This window comes from Ovis aries, chromosome 4 (assembly GCF_016772045.2).
Source record: "Ovis aries strain OAR_USU_Benz2616 breed Rambouillet chromosome 4, ARS-UI_Ramb_v3.0, whole genome shotgun sequence".
Classification (NCBI taxonomy): domain Eukaryota; kingdom Metazoa; phylum Chordata; class Mammalia; order Artiodactyla; family Bovidae; genus Ovis; species Ovis aries.
This window is the reverse complement of record NC_056057.1, coordinates 9,026,090-9,047,165: the sequence shown is the minus strand read 5'-3', so window position 1 is coordinate 9,047,165 and position 21,076 is coordinate 9,026,090. Positions and strand designations below refer to the sequence as shown.

Here is a 21,076-nt window from a genome sequence, read left to right as displayed (position 1 = left end):
CCCTCATTCTCCAGTGATACATCACCTTTGTAATGCCTGCAAGCTGACCCGATTTACGATAAAGAAAAAGCGCCTGAATTCTTAGACGCGCGGTATCCCAGCTTTTCACAATAAACAAGTTATATGAAATCTAAACAAAGATATGCACATTTTTATAATCCAAGAGACATGTTTCAAATATTTCTCCTTATCATCATGCCACACAGTGATGAAAGCCAAAGTCAAAACTGTCAAATTTAGAAGCAAGGAGATTTGACCAGTATGTTTTCCTTCTGTTCACCATAATCAATATCTTCTGTTTATCACATCCAACCCTTTAATAATCCATGAAGTATTTAACCAAATGCAGAGCTTCAGAGTTACTGCAAGAACATGCTCTTTTAAAGACAACTGCTTATCTCACCTGGTTTTCACACCCTACATTTTTAGAGAACCATTAAAAGATCTAATTTTAGCTCAGCTGCAGCACCCAGCATAGCAATATGAACAGCTGTTAACTTAGTAAATATTATTCTTAGGTTCTTCATTTTGCATTCAGAAATTTTAAGTGACAATAAATATCACCACATGAAAAAAAATACATTAATCCATCACACAGAAATACCCGTGGGACCTCTGCCACTATGTCATAATCAGACTTCTTTGAGAATAATTTCACCTGCAGTGCAGATCCTACATGAAACCCTGGAGGAGGGCACTGTCTCTACGCAGACAGACTGTGAAGAAATGCCAGTGCATAATTAGCGGAGTGGCCTCCCATGGAAACCAACGTGGTAATAGGGGCTGTCTGCTTCCAGGCACTGCAATTCAGATGCCAAAACACAGGCATTAACCTGATGCATTCTGTTTTTTTCAACTTCCCATACCCTCAGAGAAGGTAGAACTATTATCTTCACTATGAAAAGGATGACAAACCTATGTGACTGAGTGCATATAACGTCACAAATAAAAAAGCTAAGTGCAGTAATTTAATAAATGAGTCATGCATTGTAAGGAAAAGAACATTGGACAAAGAATCAAAATGCTCTGACAAAATGATTTTGATCTTTATTTTATATCAAATGTGGCCGGTGAAATGGAAGACTGTTTTAGGATGCTAATCCTGGAATGAGGCTGGCTATAGCAGAATCCTAAAGAGGTCTTTGACTTTTTTTAACTATGTAATACATCGACATGTAATATTGACTGCATATTACAATATCACATATTGATTATAATATTGTATTATAACCATGGAAATGTTATTTGCAGCTGAGCCACTACGTTTCATATGAATACTTTTCTCTCCTGCACAATAATTTGTTTTTCCTGGTGTAACAATCTAGATCTTTTGTTGGTTGGTTGGTTTGCCGTTGTTGAGTTTTCTTTGGGGTTATCACTAATGCAACACCCAATTCTTCAATCTTGTGCATGCGTGCTCAGTCACGAATCTGTGTCCGACTCTTTGCGACCCCATGGACTGGAGCCCGCCAGATTCCTCTGTGCATGGGATTCTCCAGGCAAGAATGCTGGAGTGGGCTGCCATTTCCTCCTCCAGGGGATCTTCTAGACCCAGGGATCAAATATGCATCTCCTGTGGCTCCTGCACTGGCTAATTCTTTACTACTGAGGTGCCAGGGAAGCCCCTTCCAACTTGTAAATCTGCTCAAACACATTTGATATTCTATCTGACAATTTCATCTTAGAAATCTCGCCTGGAGTCTTCTGACCTGAGCAATTGGACTGACAGGTTACTCTTCCAGTCTGATGCCCCGCTGTTATCCTGGGATTCTTTTCATCATCTCGAGGATCTCCATCCCTCTTTTGAGGTAGCCTCTATTGCCAGGTTTCCTTTTCTATTCTGCCTTGGTTTATTCCCTGAGTTACAGGGGGGAGAGTGTATCTTCAAGCAGTTTTCTGAGAAAGGATGCAAGGTATGCATAATTTTCAACTCCTTGAACATCTGAAAATAACTATTCTGCTTTCACACTTCATTGATAGTTTGCATATTATACTAGATTGGACAATTTTACATCAGAATTCTCAAGTCATTGTCCCACTTCCGTCTCCCTTCTAGGGCCGCTGCTGAAGTCTAAATGGTGAAGGTGGCGGTGGTGGTGGTGGTTGAGTTCCTAAGTCATGTCCAGCTCTTTGCGACCCCATAAACTATAGCCCTCGAGGTTCCTCTGTCCCTGGGATTTTCCAGGCAAGAATACTGGAGTGGGTTGCCATTGCTTTCTCCAGGGGATCTTCTTGACCCAGGGATTGAACCTGAACTACTGCATTGCAGGTGGGCTCCTGCATTGCAAGCAGATTCTTCACCAACTGAGCCACCAGGAAAACCCCCCTAAACGGTGATGACACCACTGTAATTCTTGATTCTTAGCAGTAAATCTGCTTCCTTTCAGTAGGATCTGTCTTTGAAATCATGTTCAGAAATTCTGCCATAATAAATATTACTGTTCTTCTATTTTCATTAAATGTTCTGGGCATTTAAAAGATCTGTTTAATCTTGAAGTTCACATCCTTCACATCTAGAAGAAGCATATTTCAAAGTTTATTATTTTAATAACTACATCCTATTTTCTCCAATTATTCAGATGGCCCATCTCCTGAACTGGATTCTAAATTTTTTAAATAATTGTTGTCTCATGTTTCAGATTTCTATTTTATGCTCTACTTTGCACATAAGCATAAGTTGGTACAATTCTCCAACTTTTTCTTCCATCCATTTTCACGACTGTTGTTTTTTATTTTATTATATTAGGAATCGCTTCACTTTATTTTAGAAAGTACAAAGAAGAAAAGTGGAAGAAAGCAGACTTTGCTTAACTTAAATAGTGAAAATAGAAACCTGAAGGGGAATATAAAATACAAGAGCCAATTTCAAAGTTTACCTACAGCAATGATGTAAATTGCATCCTAAGTAATCCTATTTCCCATTTTAAAATTGTTGTTGTTTTTAATTTCTGTCATCGTATTTTTAATTTCCAAAGCTACCTCATGTTCACTGATTTATCCTGTTTAAAATAAAGGGGGATAGTGAAGGACATGGAGGCCTAGAGTGCTGCAGTCCATGGGGCTGCGAAGAGTCAGACACGATTCAGGGACTGAACCACAAGGAAAGTAATGTAGCATTGTGCTTTACAGGTGTACTATTCTCTTTTGCCTCTTAGATATTATTATTGATAATTTTTTGATGCTTCTTTCTCTGTCTAATCAAAACAAACCAACCTTGCTTCCTCTGAGTACTTATTTGTCAAGGGGGGCCTTCTTTACGTCTGTTCTCTTGGACTGACCTGATGCCCATAATAGACGCTTTCAGGCTTCAGGCCTGGGTCGGAGACCTGTTTCATGAAGCACCCATATCCCCTCCTACCTGCCCAGCCCCTGCTGTTCTCTCGGACACCCCACCAATCACCTAGCTGGCAGAGCGACAGCTCTTGAGGCAGGCAGGCTGTGGAGCTGGGAGAGAGCAGCAGGCCCTCATCACCACCAGCTCTCCAGGCTGCAGGCAAACGCCTACAGGCCACAAGGAAAGCAGGCTGATGCTGGGGGCTGTGCGAGGCAGCCAGGCCTCTCAGCCCTGGCCTGAGCAAATGCCCACCATCTCCTACTTAAGAGAAAGTCGCTCATGGACTATATACGGTCCACTGAATTCTCCAGGCCAGAATACTGGAGTGGGGAGCCTTTCCCTTCTCCAGGGGATCTTCCCAACCCACAGGTCTCCCCTATTGCAGGCAGATTCTTTACCAGCTAAGCCACAAGGGAAGCCCATTTCCTACTTAGGGTGCTTTTAAAATTTTGATTCTGGGAAAAGAAAAGAGACTATATATGTGTATATGTGTGTGTGTGTGTGTGTGTGCTCAGTTGCTCAGTCATGTCCAGTTCTTTATGACCCCATGGACTGTAGTCTGCCAGGCTTCCCTGTCCACGGGATTCTCCAGGCAAAAATACTAGAGTAGGTTGCCATTTCCTGCACCAGGGAATCTTCCCAACTCAGGGATCGAATCCACACTGGCAGGCAGACTCTTTATCGCTGAGCCACCAGGGAGGCCCATGTACACATATATATACATACACACATATACATATATGTATATTCTTTTAATTTCACAGATGACTGTGCTATGGAGCCCAGTTTGAAGACCTCGTCAATGCCAACCAAAATTTCTTGCACCCTTAAGTATTCCAAGAACTGGGACAATCAAGAACATTTTGGCAAATCCTCAAAGAAGCCAGTACCTCAATAGCTATGGGGAAAGGGATACTTATATATCAATACCTATTGCTGCCTCTCATATTTGGAAAGATATACATACTAAATATTTGAATGATGTATATATACATATACTAAGCATATGATGACTGATCATGGGGTCAAAGAAAAGCTTGCCAAACAGGTAAGAGTTATTGAAACACAATTTCAAGCAGTGCAGCCTAGTAACTGAAAATCAGTAACCTAGAAGCTCAATCTCTCCATGACTATCAAGAAATTAAGGAAAAATAAAATGTAATGGAAAAAGCAGAACTTACTACAAAGGCTACAGAAATTACCAGTGATGCCAGCCTGAGATGAAAACAGCAATGCTCTATGGGAAGAGCTCTCTTCCTTTGCTTCACAGATAAAGTTTTCCACCAATTCTTACCCATAACTAATGAGCCATAAAATTAAAAGACGCTTGCTCCTTGGAAGGAAAACTCTAACAAACCTAGACAGCGTATTCAAAAGCAGAGATATCATTTTGCCAACAAAGGTCCATTAGTCAAAGCTATAGTTTTTGCAGTAGTCTTGTATAGATGTGAGAGCAGGACCATAAAGAAGGTTGAGCCAAAGAACTGATGCTTTTGAACGGTGGTGTTGGAGAAGACTCTTGAGAGTCCCTTGGACTGCAAGGAGATCTAAACAGTCCATCCTAAAGGAAATCAGTCCTGAATATTCATTGGAAGGACTAACGCTGAAGCAGAAGCTCCAGTACTTTGGCCACCTGACACGAAGAGCTGACTACTGGAAAAGACCCTGAAAGATGCTGGGAAAGATTGAGGGCAAGAAAAGGGGGCGACAGAGGATGAGATGGTTGGATGGCATCATTGACTCAGTGGACATAAGTCTGAGCAAACTCCAGGAGACACTGAAGGACAGGAAAGCCTGGCGTGCTGTGGTCCAGGGGGTCACAAAGAGTCAGACATGGCTAAGTGACTAAATAACAGCCACGAAGTATTGGTGAGAAGACCAAACCAGGATACTGGAAATCCAGTGATGTCTTTGTTCTTTGCAAAGGCGGAGTCAGCTCTTTAATCTCAATCCTGTCACTGAACTTAAAGTTGGGAGGTCAAAGTTAGCTCAGAGTAGCCTCTGATTTCCACTGATTCTAATAGGTCCTGGGCTTCCACTAGCTGGGCTCTCTGCAGATTACCTGGGCTGACGTGGAAAATAAGAGTAAGGAGGTACCATACTGTTGATTTTGAACCCAATCAACCCTAAAAAGAGAACATTAAATGTAGTAATGAGATGACTTGAGATGTTTTGATGTTAAAAAAAAAAAAATTGCGGTCATTAAACATTCAGGTCAGGTCAGTCGCTCAGTCGTGTCCGACTCTTTGCGACCCCATGAATCGCAGCACATCAGGCCTCCCTGTCCATCACCAACTCCTGGAGTTCACTCAGACTCACGTCCATCAAGTCAGTGATGTTTGATGTTAAAAAAAAACTGCGGTCATTAAACATTAGTATTGTAATTAATAATACTATTAATTAGTATTAAGCAAGATTTAAAAATCTCTTAGCCTGTTAAAATTTCTTGCCCAATGCAACCACTAAAAATCTATGTCAATGTATACAGATGTTTAAGAAAAGCGAATAGTCAAAAAACTGAATCTAAATAAAAATTTAATAGAACAAAAAGTCACAACAATGAAAAAGGACATATATGAAAAAAGTCAACAAATACTTCAAGTACCATACTGATTCTAGTATTTATTTTAAAAAGAATGTCTTGCAGAGTTCCTACAGTTTCCCACATTTTAAAAATGTATAACAAAAGTGATCACCTTAAAAAGCCCCATCTTTAATGTTACAAATATTAAAAATAGCCTTCAATTTATTAAGAAAAGAACAATGCAATAGAAAATTGAACAATATATAAGAAACAGGCAAACTGTAATGGCAGAATTACAAATGGTCAAGAAACATGAAAAGATGCCCAATGTCACTAGCAGTCAAGAAAATGCCAATGTAAAAACATCTCATTTTTACTCATCAGAATGGCACAAGTTTTAATGACTGGTTAGTCAGTCCTAAGGAATGTAGAGAAAAAATCCTTTTGTCATTTACCACCATGGGGGCAAATGTCTCAATTAAATTCACTATAACTGACATCACTAATTCTAATGAATAAAGAAAACCCATTAACTAGATATTGAAAAAATAAGAAACTACAGACAATAAAATAGTATTTTTATAAAGCAAAAAAGAAATGAACACATGTAACGCTATATGTGAAGTCTACCTCTAGCAAAGGGGAAAGTACAGCAGGAAAACCATGCCACACTGCAAGAAAGGTGCAGATAGTGAATGGGATGAAAAGGAGACAAATAATGATACTCCAAATGCATTTATATCACTGAATGGGTTCTCGGGATCCTGAAATGTAGCCATTTCAAAACTAAAATGGAAGCACATCATTAACCTACCGATAACCTTTAGTATCTCCTACCTCCCTAACATATGCCAAGAAAAGACTCTCCTCTTTTAAGTCTGAAATATGGGGAAATGTTTCCAAAATGGTTGCTAGGTCAAAACTTAGAAAAGCTTAATTCTTTTTACACGTAGTAATCCAATATCTGGTGAAAGAAATAAAAGAAAACTGAAGGAAAAATCATTTTTATCTCTTTATACAAACAAATGAAAAAATATGCACCATGAACTCATCGTAACATGATTTTGGATCATAATCATACATTATCTTGAAACCAACTGGTACTTCAGTATGGAGCTCTAAGCTACAGCGACTGGAGATTCCTCTCTACTGAAAACATAGTTTTGGCAGGATTCCAGTAGATCTCTCTCATTACTGGCAAATGGTTCTCCATGAAGGAAAAATAGGGTACAGTATAAATAATAATACTCCAGTGAAAATATCTAATGCCAAAGCATGGCTTCCATTGTCAAAGCAATGACTGTGGTTCACTTCAGAATCACTTCTCTTTACACAATTAAAAAAAAAAATTATAGTAGAGGCATTGGACTTTGGTTCAAAAAATGCACATGAAGAATGCTAAGCCTTGACTTTTAAAGATCTTTTCGTACCTTCACATTATCTGGATGCAGCCCCCCAGGGTGCTTGTCCATGTACTGACATAAATCAGTATGCTAGAAGAAAAAAAGGAAAACGTATTAACATCCCTTTGGCTATAAAACAATGAATCAATATTTTTCTATTTCAAAGTCATCACTACTTTCTGAACCAAGCAAATATAAGACAAGTGGGTGGATTTTCTAGTGTATGCAGCTGCACGTTCCTCCACCCTCCATTTTAACCACAGTTGAATCATTACTCCAGATTCTATCTTATGTTAAACATATCTGTGCATTAGACAGAATTTAGGTCCACAATTTGCTAATTTGTTAAATGCCTAATTCTCACATTGAATATGTATCTCTTAAGTGGAATAAGAAGAAACCTTACCTAAAATATATATACCTTAACTTCAACTAAAAGCACACACACATACAGTTAACCAATCCAAATACAATTTCAATTACCTGCCTTTTTCAGGTGGAAATGAAGGTGATGGTTATTTATTTTGTATGACATGTAAATATTACAAACAGATCATTCTAATAAAATTCATCATTGGATGTATTTACATTTCTCATAACTATATTCATTAAAAGATAATTTTCAGATTCTCAGCACTCTTGAATATACTTGAAAAAATATTTATTTTATAAAACTTTATAATGATTTACTTTCTAAATCAATGCAAATACTTCCAAAGTTATAAATTAAGACAAATACATCCAGATTCATTTTAAAAAGAAATATCCCTAGATAGCAACTTATACTGTAATTTTTCCAAATATCCCAAGTTGAATTTGCACACAGCTGTATATTTTCTTTTTAATGCTTTTTCTGTTTATATCATGAGCTACATAAAACTTCTAAAGAAACATGTAGAGTTGCTGTACAAATTTTCCTAATCTTATTTATTGGCGGTAACAATTTTATGATTTAATCACTCTGTAAAAACCAGTGACCACGATTATTTATGCTCCATTATCAGGTTTCAATTGTTGAGGAATTATAAGCTTTTGACACATTCATAAGCCTATACATGGTTGTAGCCATGATGATAACAGTTCAGCTTCCTTTACTGAGTTTTTCTTGCGTGCCAGCTGGTAACTGCTAAGAATATAGAGCAGAATTTAGCATTCATTCACTGTTCACCATGTATTTCCCAGCTCATTATCTTCCAGGCGCTACACTAGTCATTCTATTGCTGTTGTTCAGTCGTTAAATTGTGCTCCACTCTTTACTACCCCATGGACTACAGCATGCCAGGCTTCCCTGTCCTTTACTATCTTCTGGAGTTTCCTCAAACCCATGCCCGTTGAGTTAGTGATGCTACTTAACCATGTCATCCTCTGCTGCCCTCTTCTCCTTTTGCCTTCGATCCTTCCCAGAGTCAGGGTCTTTTCCAATGAGCCCGCTCTTCACATCAGGTGCCCAAAGAAAGCTCTGGAGTTAAGTGACACTAATCAGTAAGGACACAGAATTCAAGGAAACAGATGTAGGTGGAAAAACACCAGGACGTGTGTAATGGCAGTACAGTAAGTCGTACATTAGGAATACTACTGGGCAGTGTTTGAGGACATGGAGGGAGGCCCTTAACGTCTGCTCAAGACAGGCCACAGTAAGTGATACTTTCAAATAAGATCTGGGTAGAGAATGAAAAAGGTCAGCCATGGAAGAACAAAGGGAAAGACATGGGATAGAAGAGATGCTCATGGATATATTCTAAGACCGTATTGCCTTTCTCTTTTCCACACACTGAGGACAGAAACTATATACTTCAAAAATTCTTTATCTTGTACTAGGGCATAGCCGATTAACAATGCTGTAACAGAACACAGAAAATGGTCCATGAAAAAGTATGTTTTAATATACTACATGATATACAATATAACGTGCTTGTTGTCTCACACATAATAAACTGGTAAATAGAAAGTACATCCAATCATAACAATAATTAATAAACATATGTTAAAATCTCTTTTAAAAATGTAAATTTTCAGTTTACAAAACAAAATCAAACTCACACTCTTTCCAAGATAAAGGCTAAATACAAAATAACAAAAAATAACAGAAAACCTGAAAGTAAAGGGATAATACATCATATTATATATTATATATTGATGTTATTTATATTTTATGGTATTTATACTGGCAAATACCAATAAAAAGCAAAGAGCAACTTATCAATGTAAATGTTAAACATAATAGAATTCAAAGAACACGAATTAAACATTTATTCACCTAGCAACATGGTATATCACTATAAAGCAAATACTGATCAAAATAAAAGAAGAAGCTCAAATTTTCACAAAATTTTGAAGGTTACTTCTTTAAAAAAAAATCAACCAATGAAATTGACAAAAAAATTAAAAAGTAAAAAGGAGGTTATATAAAGGATATGAGTAACACAGCTAAAAAGCATGTTTAATTTTATGCCCAATAAACTTATGCTACATATATATCCTTTAAGAAGTGAAATGATGTTAGGGTCAAAGCTTCCATTGTACTTTTTACTTGACGTATATGCATTAAATGCAAATTGTGCATAAATAAATAACAGAGTCTCTGCTTTCAGATAACTCAAACGTTCTGTGGATTTTCATATACCTGTGAAAATACTGTAACTTTTTTCAAAGAATAAAGTACTCAAGCATTTTGTTTGAAACCAACCAACCAAACAAAATCCCCACTTACCTATGAGGATGGAAATATATCAGGAACGGGGGAAAAAGTTCCTGAGTCTCATGTATACCTTATATCCTTTTGTGTGTATATGCATGCCCAAGGATACTGCAACATGAATAACAAGGAGGCTTCTCCAGAAATGAGATCTTAGGGAAATTTCAAAAAGATTTTTCCCAAACCTTCAAAAATTTTAAATTTGTATTCCCTCAGTTGTACGGCATGAACATGTATGTATGCACACACACGGCTGCCACTAGCTACGTAGCCTTAGGTGGTTATATGACCTCTGGGTATCAGTGTCTTCGTCTGTGTTATGGGGATAATCCTAGCACACCTTCTGCATATGGATATTGTGAAAATTAGTGCATAAGTATCCATTATGCCCAGCACGGGGTAGATGCTGCAGGTGATGATGAGGATAATGATGGTGATGAAGATTTTCTGTAGTGTGTTTAGACTACGAAGGGATATTTTGGAGGACTGCAATTCAAAATGAAATGCTAAATACCGTTTGAGAACTGGAACTCTTAGGCATAACATTTCATTCTTATTGTATGCGTTCTTCCTGTCCGTACGTCCAGACATTCTCATTCATGCTCCACAGCTCTCCGTACACAACCTCTGAGACTACTTCTAGCAAATACATCATTCATCTGAGATTGCTCTGGGTGACTAGGGGCAAAAATCTAGAGAACCTCAAATGGAGGAAAAGACAAAAGGGGGTATAAGGTCTTATGTTGTATCCTGGCAAACTTCCGTTTGACTTTAATTAAAAACTTTCTCCTCCCCCCTTTTTTTAATATACAATACTATGCCTGGAACTACATTAGATGTGCCTAAATTACAAATTTCATTACATCTCTTCATTTTAACTTCTCTCCTTCGTTCAACTCACTGGATTATGTGACCCTTATGACCTTTCCTGGTCCAGGAATAATAGAAGCAACTTTAACAGTCACGCTGGGAGGTAATTCTCTGTTATTACGCTTTTTAAAGCCATCCTACACATACGAGTTCTGAACAGAAGGCCCCTATAGCACATGACCAACAGATCACTGTCCACTGATGAGACACGCATAATCTCAATCCATCTGGCTTGATCTCTGGCCATTTCTTGTTCTAAAAATAAAAGGAGTATCTTTAGACTAGGTGCCTGGTAACTATAGACCAAACCCAGTCACTCTTCCCGCTCCGATCTCTATCTTGGCTCGTGGCTAGCATCTCTTCTGGCCTGTACCCCCTTATGCTTCACTCCATCTTCCTGCACCTCCCTCTTCCTCACTCTACAACTGCTGCTGTTCTGGGCAATGCTTTTAGAAGTACTTGTGTCTGACAGGTTTATACCTGAATGCCTAAGAATACTTCGTCAGCCTTCCCTCTAGAGTGGGCGGTTTTAAATGAAGCCAACAAGTGTGGCTAGATTTGTATACCAAGCAGAAGAGTGAAAGCAGAAAGAAGCTGGAAGGTTCAATCCCCACACTTGCATACATTTCTTTCAAAATCAGGTTCCTCTTTCTTTATTGCTGATTACCCATCAAGTAGCATTTATTTAAGGTTCCCGTGTGACGCTAGTGGTAAATGCAGGAGACATAAATGCCAAGAGATAGAAGACATGCAGGTTTGATCCCTGGGTGGAGAAGATCCCTGGAAGAGGAAATGGCAACACACTCCAGTATTCTTGCCTGGAGAACCCCATGGACAGAGGAGCCTGGTGGGCTGCAGTCCATGGGGCTCACAAAAGAATCAGACATGACGGAAGCGACTTGGCACGCATGTACGCAGCATTTACTATAGGATTTACAAAGGTGCAGGAGTATTTCAAGGGGAAGGAATTTGAAGAACATATCTGAAACCATAATCCCCTGAACATAAACGTTTTCTGTAAAAGAACCACATTTACAGTTTGGGTTTCTCCATGTTGACTTCATTACACTGTGGCAGGATCAATTTAGAAGGCAGAAGACAGATATTCCTTCGTGAAACAGCAGCATATAGAAAAGAGCACAAAATACCGGAGAAAAGACTTTTTCCTCATAAGCACTTTCACACAGCAGAGTCTCAGTGAATTTCAGTCATATGTAGACCTGAGAACTACATGACCAACAGAACACACCCATGAAACTTCAAGAGAAAGACATGAAAGGAGACTGCAAAGATAAATTATAAACACGATGACAGTTTTAAACAGGCCTGAGTGCAGAACATCCCTTCAAAAGATTACCTGGAAAAAAAAAAATCCAGCCAAAGAAAAAGATGCGAAACCAGCTGGACTATGACATTCCCCTTTTCTTGCTTTCCACTCTCCATTGCTTGTTGTGGCTGTTCAGTCAGTCAGTCGTGTGCGACTCTTTGTGACCCCATGGACTGCAGCACGCCAGGCATCCTGTCTATCACCAACTCCTGGACCTTGCTCAAACTCAGGTCCATCGAGTGGGTGATGCCATCCAACCATCTCATCTTCTGTCGTCCCCTTCTCCTCCTGTTCAATCTTTCCCAGCATCAGGGGCTTTTCTAGCGAGTCAGCTCTTCGCATCAGGTGGCCAAAGTACTGGAGCTTCAGCTTCAGCAGCAGTCCTTCCAGTGAACATTCAGGACTGATCTCCTTTAGGATGGACTGGGTGGATCTCCTGGCAGTCCAAGGGACTCTCGAGAGTCGTCTCCAACACCACAGTTCAAAAGCACCAATTCTTTGGTGTTCAGCCTCTTTCATGGTCTAACTGTCACATCCATACATGACTACCAGAAAAACCATAGTTTTGACTAGACAGACCTTGGTTGGCAAAGTGATTGTCTGTTTTTTAATATGCTGTCTAGGTTGGTCATAGTTTTTCTTCCAAGGAGCAAACGTCTTTTAATTTCATGGCTGCAGTCACCCTCTGCAGTGATTTTGGAGTCCAGGAAAATAAAGTCAGTCACTGTTTCCATCGTTTCCCCATCTATTTGCCATGAAGTGATGGAACCAGATGCCATGATCTTCGTTTTCTGAATGTTGAGCTTTAAGCCAACTTTTTCACTCTCCTCTTTCACTTTCATCAAGAGGCTCTTTACTTCTTCTTCACTTTCTGCCATAAGGGTGGTGTCATCTGCATATCTGAGGTTATTGATATTGCTCCCAGCAGTCTTGATTCCAGCTTGTGCTTCATCCAGCCCAGCATTTCTCATGATGCACTCTACATATTTAAATAAGCAGGGTGACAATATACAGCTTTGATGTACTATTTTCCCAATTTTGAACCAGTCTGTTGTTCCATGTCCGGTTCTAACTGTTGCTTCTTGACCTGAATACAGATTTTGCAGGAGGCAGGTTAGGTGGTATGGTATTCCCACCTATTTAATAATTTTCCACAGTTTGTTGTGATCCACACAGTCAAAGACTTTAGCATAATCAATGAAGCAGAAGTAGATGTTTTTCTGGAATTCTCCATTCCTTACTCCTTTTAAAACTGACTTTGGGTAAGGGAAAAGAAGCAATATGCCTTCACTGAACACCACTGGTAAAAAGACTCTCAGAAGACCCCAGAGTCAGACAAGCTTTTGGACGTGAAAGCTGACCAGGGCAGAAACAAGTATAAGTCAATTATTCAGTAGGCTTCATCATTTAGTATGTGTTTGAAAGTGAAAATGTTAGTTCACTCAGTCGTGTCCAACTCTGCGATCCCAGGCAGGCACAGTAGTCCACCAGGCCCCTCTGTCCATGGGATTCTCCAGGCAAGAATACTGGAGTGGGTTGCCATTTCCTTCGCCAGGGGATCTTTTTGACCCAGGGAACAAACCCACGTCTCCTGCATTGCAGGCAGATTCTTTACCATCTGAGCTACCAGGGAAGTTGTTAGTATGGGTTTATGTTTCTTTGTAATCAATGTACCATCAATGAAATGAGGTTTTCCAGTTACTGTTCCTTGAAAAGATCAAACTTTTTATTCAAGAGACGCCAAGTCCCTCAGAGAAATTATGCTTTAATATCAGCAATGAATTTCAGACTGACCTTTTCTCATTAAGCAGGAATCTAAACAGTACCCCTTCCCAACACATACACTTTCCCCCCACCCTCTCATGTTAAGCATGGTGTCGACAATATCTGTTAGCTAATTTTTGATGTTTTTCAGAAGCACTGCCAAAAATGTGATATTGAAAGTAGCACAGTCCTATTTTTAGCATCTAGGCTAAAAATAAGGAAGTCTTTCCATGGGGATAACCAACAGAAATCCTCATTTTCTGCTACACACACCCTCCATATTCTTGACTTCTTTTCATGTTAGTTTTCCATCTTGACAGCAAGACAGAAGTCAGTATATTCAGGATTCATGTAATTTTATAGCATTAAAAAAAAAAAAACTGCTTCACAATAGTAGGAATACTAGAAAGATTCCAGAGATAATAAAACTAATTCTGAATTTCTTTCTTCTTGAGGAACAGGCTTATTTTACATAAATACCACAGTCCATTCATGTTCGTGTGTGGCAAATTCATGCTGATATATGGGAGAAACCAACACAATACTGTAAAGTAATTATCGTCCAATTAAAAATAAATTAATTTTAAAAATAAGCATCACACCTCAGCTATACTTTTATTTGGAAATCAATGAATACTCGTTTAAAAAAAATGAAACATTAAGTGCCAACCTGAATTTTAAAAAAAAGAAAAAGATGGGGGTGGGGGTAACTTCCCTGGTGGTCCAGTGTCTGAGACTCTGTGCTTCCAACGCAGGGAACCTGGGTTTGATCTCTGGTCGGGGAACTAGATCCCACATGCCACAAGTAAAATCCTGCGTGCCAAAACTAAGACTCAGCACAACCAAATAAATACATTAAAAAAGCAAACACATGAGATACGTTAAGAACTAGTTGATAACATGTACCCCTTGGAAACACAGAGCCGAGGCACAGTGATATAGAGCCCACAAAAATATCAAGCCCTCCTTTTCCAGACTGATCCTTATTGTTTAAGGAGCTCCTGGCTCCTCATCCCAGAGATTACACCCTAATCTCTTCCTTATAATGGGGAAGTGATCCACTGTTAAAAAAAGAAAACTTTGAATATTACTCTGACTGGTGAGAGAGCATCTTAAGAAATTTACAAATATCTAAAGCACAAGAGCATTCAAGAGCAATTACTTCCGCTCTTCAGTGGTACCACATAGGGTCCCAAAATGAATGGCAACCATGCTGACTGCTCACGTATCCAAGGCGAGCCTTACTCGTGATCCTTACCTTCTCTGGGCCAGTGTCGCCTTTCCTACCGTCTGGGATACACCACACGCACTTCAACTAGAACCACACCTCTCAGACAGGAGCACGTTTGGGAGACCTCACTATCGTTTTAGTTTTTAATTTATCAATATTTCACCTGTAGCTCATTAAAGTCAAGCGATTCTCTGGGGAATGGCTGCTGCTAGAGGCAACTGAAGAAAACTTCTAGAAGCTGAGCCCTCCTTCCTTCTGCAGCGATCAATGCCATGTTCCTCTGGCTATAATCTCTGTTCCAATCAGCCTACATTGCTGTGAGAATTAATACATCAAGTTACTGAGCAGTTAGTTTTTAACTGCTCATATATGAAGCCCACAGGTTTAAACTGACTTTGAAATTGCATTTTCCCCCATTCAGCTTTGTAGTAGTCATCTATTTAGTCCCAAATTATAATAAATAAAATTTTAATGGGGGTTCAAACATGTGAGCACTATTCATTAGTGAGAAAAAAATGAAAAGAAATATTAATCAACTCTCCATTTAAACAAAATCATAGCCATTCAAGGTGCCTCATAAAGAAGGTTTGTATCCACTATATACCAAAAGGTCCATTTTTAAAACAGTGGTTAAAAAATAAAAGTTTGTAAGTATTCCATATGTTATATGTTATTTAGGTATTCTGCAAATGAGCTGAAATCCCTTATCTTTAATGACAAAAAGAAGACCCTCATGAGCAACTACAAAAGTACTATCTCTTCCCTCTGAAGTACTAATAGCAATTCTAATTACTGTGTCTCAAGTTGCATCACAGGACATGATATGACAATAAGAGAAAAATACGGTCTTCTGATCTATCCCATCATATGTAAAATACGTTCTTAAATGGAATACTCTCAAATACTCCACTGTTACTGCAAAGACTTACTTTACATATTCCAAAGCCTGTTTCTGGGTTATTTTATTTTCAGCTGTATTTATGCCACTTAGAAAATGTTTGAAATTCTAACAGTAAACCTATTTCCTAAAGAGGGCAAGGGTAGCTAACACACACAGTAGTTAATACTATATAAAAATCCTCCATAGTCATTCCATTGTGACAACCTAAATGGGTGGGATGGGGAGGGAGGTGGGAGGTTGGTGCAGGATGGGGGGATGCTGATGTATGGCAAAAACCATCACAGTATTCAAAGTAATTATCCTCCAATTAAACAAAGAAATTTTTTAAAATACAAAAAAATACTATATAAAAATCCCCTATAGTAATCACACTGCCTCAGCTTAGCCCTAATTAAATTAGTTGCTTCTTTTTTTAATCATATAATGTATTATTCTCCTTTTTGGACATAACCTATATGTGACTTAGAGATCCCCTAATTCTGCCTAATTGGTTTCAGCTGTCATTTCTGAATTCAAAATACATGAGCAGCCTGGGGCTGGAGACTGGAGCAGGAAGCATTTCTAACCATGTAAAACCAGCAAACTGAAAGATCTTTTCCATTAAAACAAAAAACGTACTATTTGGCTTCTGGCAATGACATTATGGGTAGAAAGGCCGTATATCTTTACCCAGGGAGTATGACTGTTGGGAGTCATTTTTCTCCGATAAAAAGAATGCAGACATTTATTTTCCAATAGTTCAAATGTCTGAAGTAGTTTCAATATTATAGGGGCTAATTCATAAAACAAACATATATTTATGTCCACATCACTGCATAACATCTTTAAGAGGTACAAATGATAATCCTTTTTTAAATAAATTCAAAGTATAGATTTGGGATGTTTCAAAAAATTGGATGAAATCTTCCACAAGAAAAACATTGGGGTTCTACAGAACTAAATGCTTTTGTTGCATTACAAGACTGTATAAAACCTGCTCTCTTCAAAGAGTGAAGGAAAGGACTACTCCGTTTGGTTTATATGCCCTCTGGCACACCATTCACAAGCCTAAACCATTTAATAAATTTTAACAGAGTCAAACAGCCACTTTAAAAAGATTTTCATGCTATTTTGAAGCCAAGTTTAAAGGGGGAAAAAGCCAATGGGTATGAAGAATGGAATGCTCTGATCATCCAAAACCCTCAAATATTTGAAGAGAAAAAAAAGGTTAACAAAGTGGGCCATGAAAAATTTTCTGGAGTCAAACTATGAGACAGAAAAAAAGAAAAAGGAACTGGAACAGTTCTCAGGAATAATATTAACTCTGAAAACACCCTCTGGAGCTGCCCTGCTGGAAATAGAGAGAGATTCCAAAATTATAGGGTAAAAGCAACATGAGAGAAAAGATTAGAGACAGAGAGCTAGAATGGAAGAGAAGAGAGAGAAAGAGAGGGAGATGGGGCGGAGGAATCAATGGTGGCTGTCTTGGAATAACGTTTTCTGGCTACAAAATAGAAAGCTGTTTCTTAGCGGCTCATGTCCTACTCTTCTGCGACACCGTGGTCGGCAGCCCACCGGGCTCCTCTGTCCATGGGAACTCCCAGGCAAGAGTACTGGAGTGGGTTGCCATTTCCTCCTCCAGGGGATCTTCCTGACTCAGGGATCGAATTCGAGTCTCCTGCATTGGCAGACGGATTCTCTGCCACTGACCCACAAGTGAAGCCCAATGGGTAAGAGTAACACCCACATAAGGATAGGTCATACCAGATGTATGTTTCAGACAATTCTATGAATTATACTGCAATGAACTTTCAGTACATGTTACTTTTTAAAATTTTATTGGATATAGCTGATTTACAACAGTGTATGTTATTTTTACCATCAAAAACAACAGTTCTGGAACACACTAGGAAAATATTAAACAATTACAACTATTTAACTCTGTCATCCTGTCTTGGGTTTGGCTTACCAACTGATATTCAAAATATACTTTCAAACTCAAAATGGGTAAAACATTGTAAATGGATCAAAACAGATAAACAGTATTCACTCTTTAAGAGCTTACCGATGACTACAAGGAAAACAAGAATGATAAATCAATAATACGCTCTCCCTTACCTTAAATGAAACATTTATAGCAGTGTTCATATCACTCGAACAACTAGTGGCAATGTTAGGCATTTTTCCTCCCAAGGAAATACAGAGGGATGTAATAGAAGCAACATTATTACGATTTTACAATGCAAAATACCTTAAAGTTTTTAAGATGGTTATGGACATCTGATTATTTATGGAGCAGGAGTTGTGTGCTACAAACTCCAAAATGGGTGGGACAGATCAAAATCTCTTGAACTGACAAAATAGTTTGAAAAATAAATTTGTACTACAAACGTAAAATTCATTTATAGTTTCAGTTAAATCTGTGGCTAGTGGCAATACAAAGAATGTAGAATGATAAAGCTTTCAGCAAAAGCAAGACAAAGTAACATATATGAAATGTATGTTTGTCATACATGATGAAAGAGATGCCATACTGCTATTCCTGTACACACCTGAAGCCTAAGTACATTACAAATACACTCAGGTAAGATCTATTGTTTTCCATTAATTTAAAGTATTATAATATAGTACATAAAGTGGCAAAGTAATTTAGATTTCCTCAAACTCTATGAGTAAAAGAATCACAACAACATTTTTTTTTTTAATGCAAGCTTTTACTTATAGGTTTTGATGCTCTGAAGCATGAAAAATTGAAGAGTAGTGAAATAGAATATTAAGGGGCCACAAAAAATTATAAAAGTTTTGCTTGAAGTAGCTCTTTTAACACCAAAGAATAAAAAGATCTCAGATCATGGAGGGGGTAAAAAAAAAAAAAAAAAAAAAAGAAGAAGAAGGAATTCTTGTATTCTGCCTTTTACCAAATGTTAAAATGAAGCAGAAATTCCCAAGTATCTTTTTTTTAGGTTCCACCACCAAAATCAAGTTACTGACTTACCTGATATTTAAAAAAACAATTACCAAAGATTAAATCATCACTGTTTTTCTTTTCTTTCTCTACTTGCTTTTTGCTTAATCCATGTACAAAGGAAATATATTTAGTTCCTTGCCATGCATGAGTATGAACTTAAAGATACCCTGGAAAAAGAACTGCTTTTTTTCCCCTCCATCATTAGACACTTGCAAACTTGCCAAGATAATAACTTTCCCAAGAGCTTGACATATTTGGCAGATATAGTTGATATTTTGAATATGAATTCTGAAACTTCAAGAAGCAAAGGCCAACATTATTGCTCCTCTTGATATGTTTTAAACTTTAATGCCAAAATCTAGTTATATATTCAGTGAATCAGAGCTAAAAATATCCTTTCTTGACTTACTGCAATTTGCCATAAAAAGATTACTGAAAAAAAATTTCAAGAGAAGGAATAAAATCTCACCAAGTCTGTCTAGGATGAATTCAGGTATTGCTTTCCTGATGCTGTGGTTGAAAATACCACTTGAAGTCAGTCTCAATAGATTGCCAGTGTAGAGAAGGCAATGGCAACCCACTCCAGTACTCTTGCCTGGAAAATCCCATGGATGGAGGAGCCTGGTAGGCTGCAGTCCATGGGGTCGCTAAGAGTCAGGCACGACTAAGAGACTTCACTTTCGCGTTTCACTCTCATGCATTGGAGAAGGAAATGGCAACCCACTCCAGTGTTCTTCCCTGGAGAATCCCAGGGACAGGGAAGCCTGGTGGGCTGCCATCTATGGGGTCGCACAGAGTCGAACACGACTGAAGCGACTTAGCAGAAGCAGCAGCAGTGAGTATTTGATGTGTGACAGAGGGAGCTCAAACCTGTGCTCTGCGGAAACCTAGAGGGGTGGGAGGGGGTGGGAGGGGGTGGGAGGGTCAAGAGGGAGGGGACAGGGGACATATATATACCTACGGCTGATTTATGTCGATGTATGGCCAAACCCAACACAATATTATAAAGCAATTATCCTCCAATTAAAAATGAGTAAATTTATTTTTTAAGTCAATCTTAGCAAAATTTAATAGAAGCTACTAGTGCTTAAATTTTAAATCAACTAGAAAAAAAATTTAGAAAATCATAGTAGAGAATCTGAGGCAAAAATTCCCATATTTACCTTAAAATAAATTAGTAGGCCTAGCATGTAATTACTATAATCAATATATAAACATGGTTGCAACCATTTCTATCAAGAAAAACAGCAGAAACCATTCTTGACATAGAAGGTGACCACATCTGTGCTTGACCATTGACACTATCACACAAAAACTTGTGGTAGGTGTGCTGATTTAGCGCCCTCACTGATAAAACATTTAGTTTTGTCAAAAACCAGAATCAAGTGCTTAATAAAATATTTTTTTAAATCACTATTTAAATTTGTTTTATTAAGAATTTCAAATTCATCCAAAATTTAAAATGGTATCAAAGAAAAGCATGGGAATTTTATATTTACACAAAGGGTGTATGAATTTTAAAATGTGGACAAACTTTGGTACATAACCACATTTAGTTATCTGGAACAACAGTAGCATTAACTTCTGTAAGCTTTTAAAAAGATTAAAAAATAGTGTATGTACCATAAATTATAGTGTACATATATGTATATACACACGCAACTTGTATGTGAGTATGAATCATAAAAGAAATCTTTTTAAAAAACACATTAGCATTAGCTTTCTCCTGGGTGGCTGGATACTAAGTAATCTGGAATATGCCAGTCAGGATAGGCTAAGTTATACTGTGACAGCAAATAACTCTTGCTCACAATTTATTGGTCAAAGCAAGTCACAAGGTCACACCCTGGTTTAATGGAGAAAAGAGGTATAATCTTCCTGCAGGAGCCAGAATCCAAATACTAGAAAATAATAATATAATTATCTACATTAAGCAAATTATATTCATTTTAACTGCTACTATAGTAAGAATATAGTAAGAATAGGGCTTCCCTCATAGCTCAGTTGGCAGTTGGTAAAGAATCTGCCTGCAGTTCAGGAGACCTGGGTTTGATCCCTGGGTTGGGAAGATCTCCTGAAG

The 21,076-nt window shown here is 38.2% G+C and overlaps 1 protein-coding gene across 4 annotated transcripts in view; it reads right to left on the bottom strand.

The window, feature by feature from the left end:
* CDK14 (cyclin dependent kinase 14) overlaps positions 1–21,076 on the bottom strand; it is a 677,451-nt gene that overhangs the window by 347,196 nt on the left and 309,179 nt on the right. For all 4 annotated transcript variants that reach the window (XM_015095181.4, XM_042248369.2, XM_027968434.3 and 1 more), the window contains one exon: positions 7,289–7,351. In XM_015095181.4, coding sequence (XP_014950667.1) covers positions 7,289–7,351 — 63 coding nt within the window. The remainder of the gene's footprint in view (positions 1–7,288; positions 7,352–21,076) is intronic.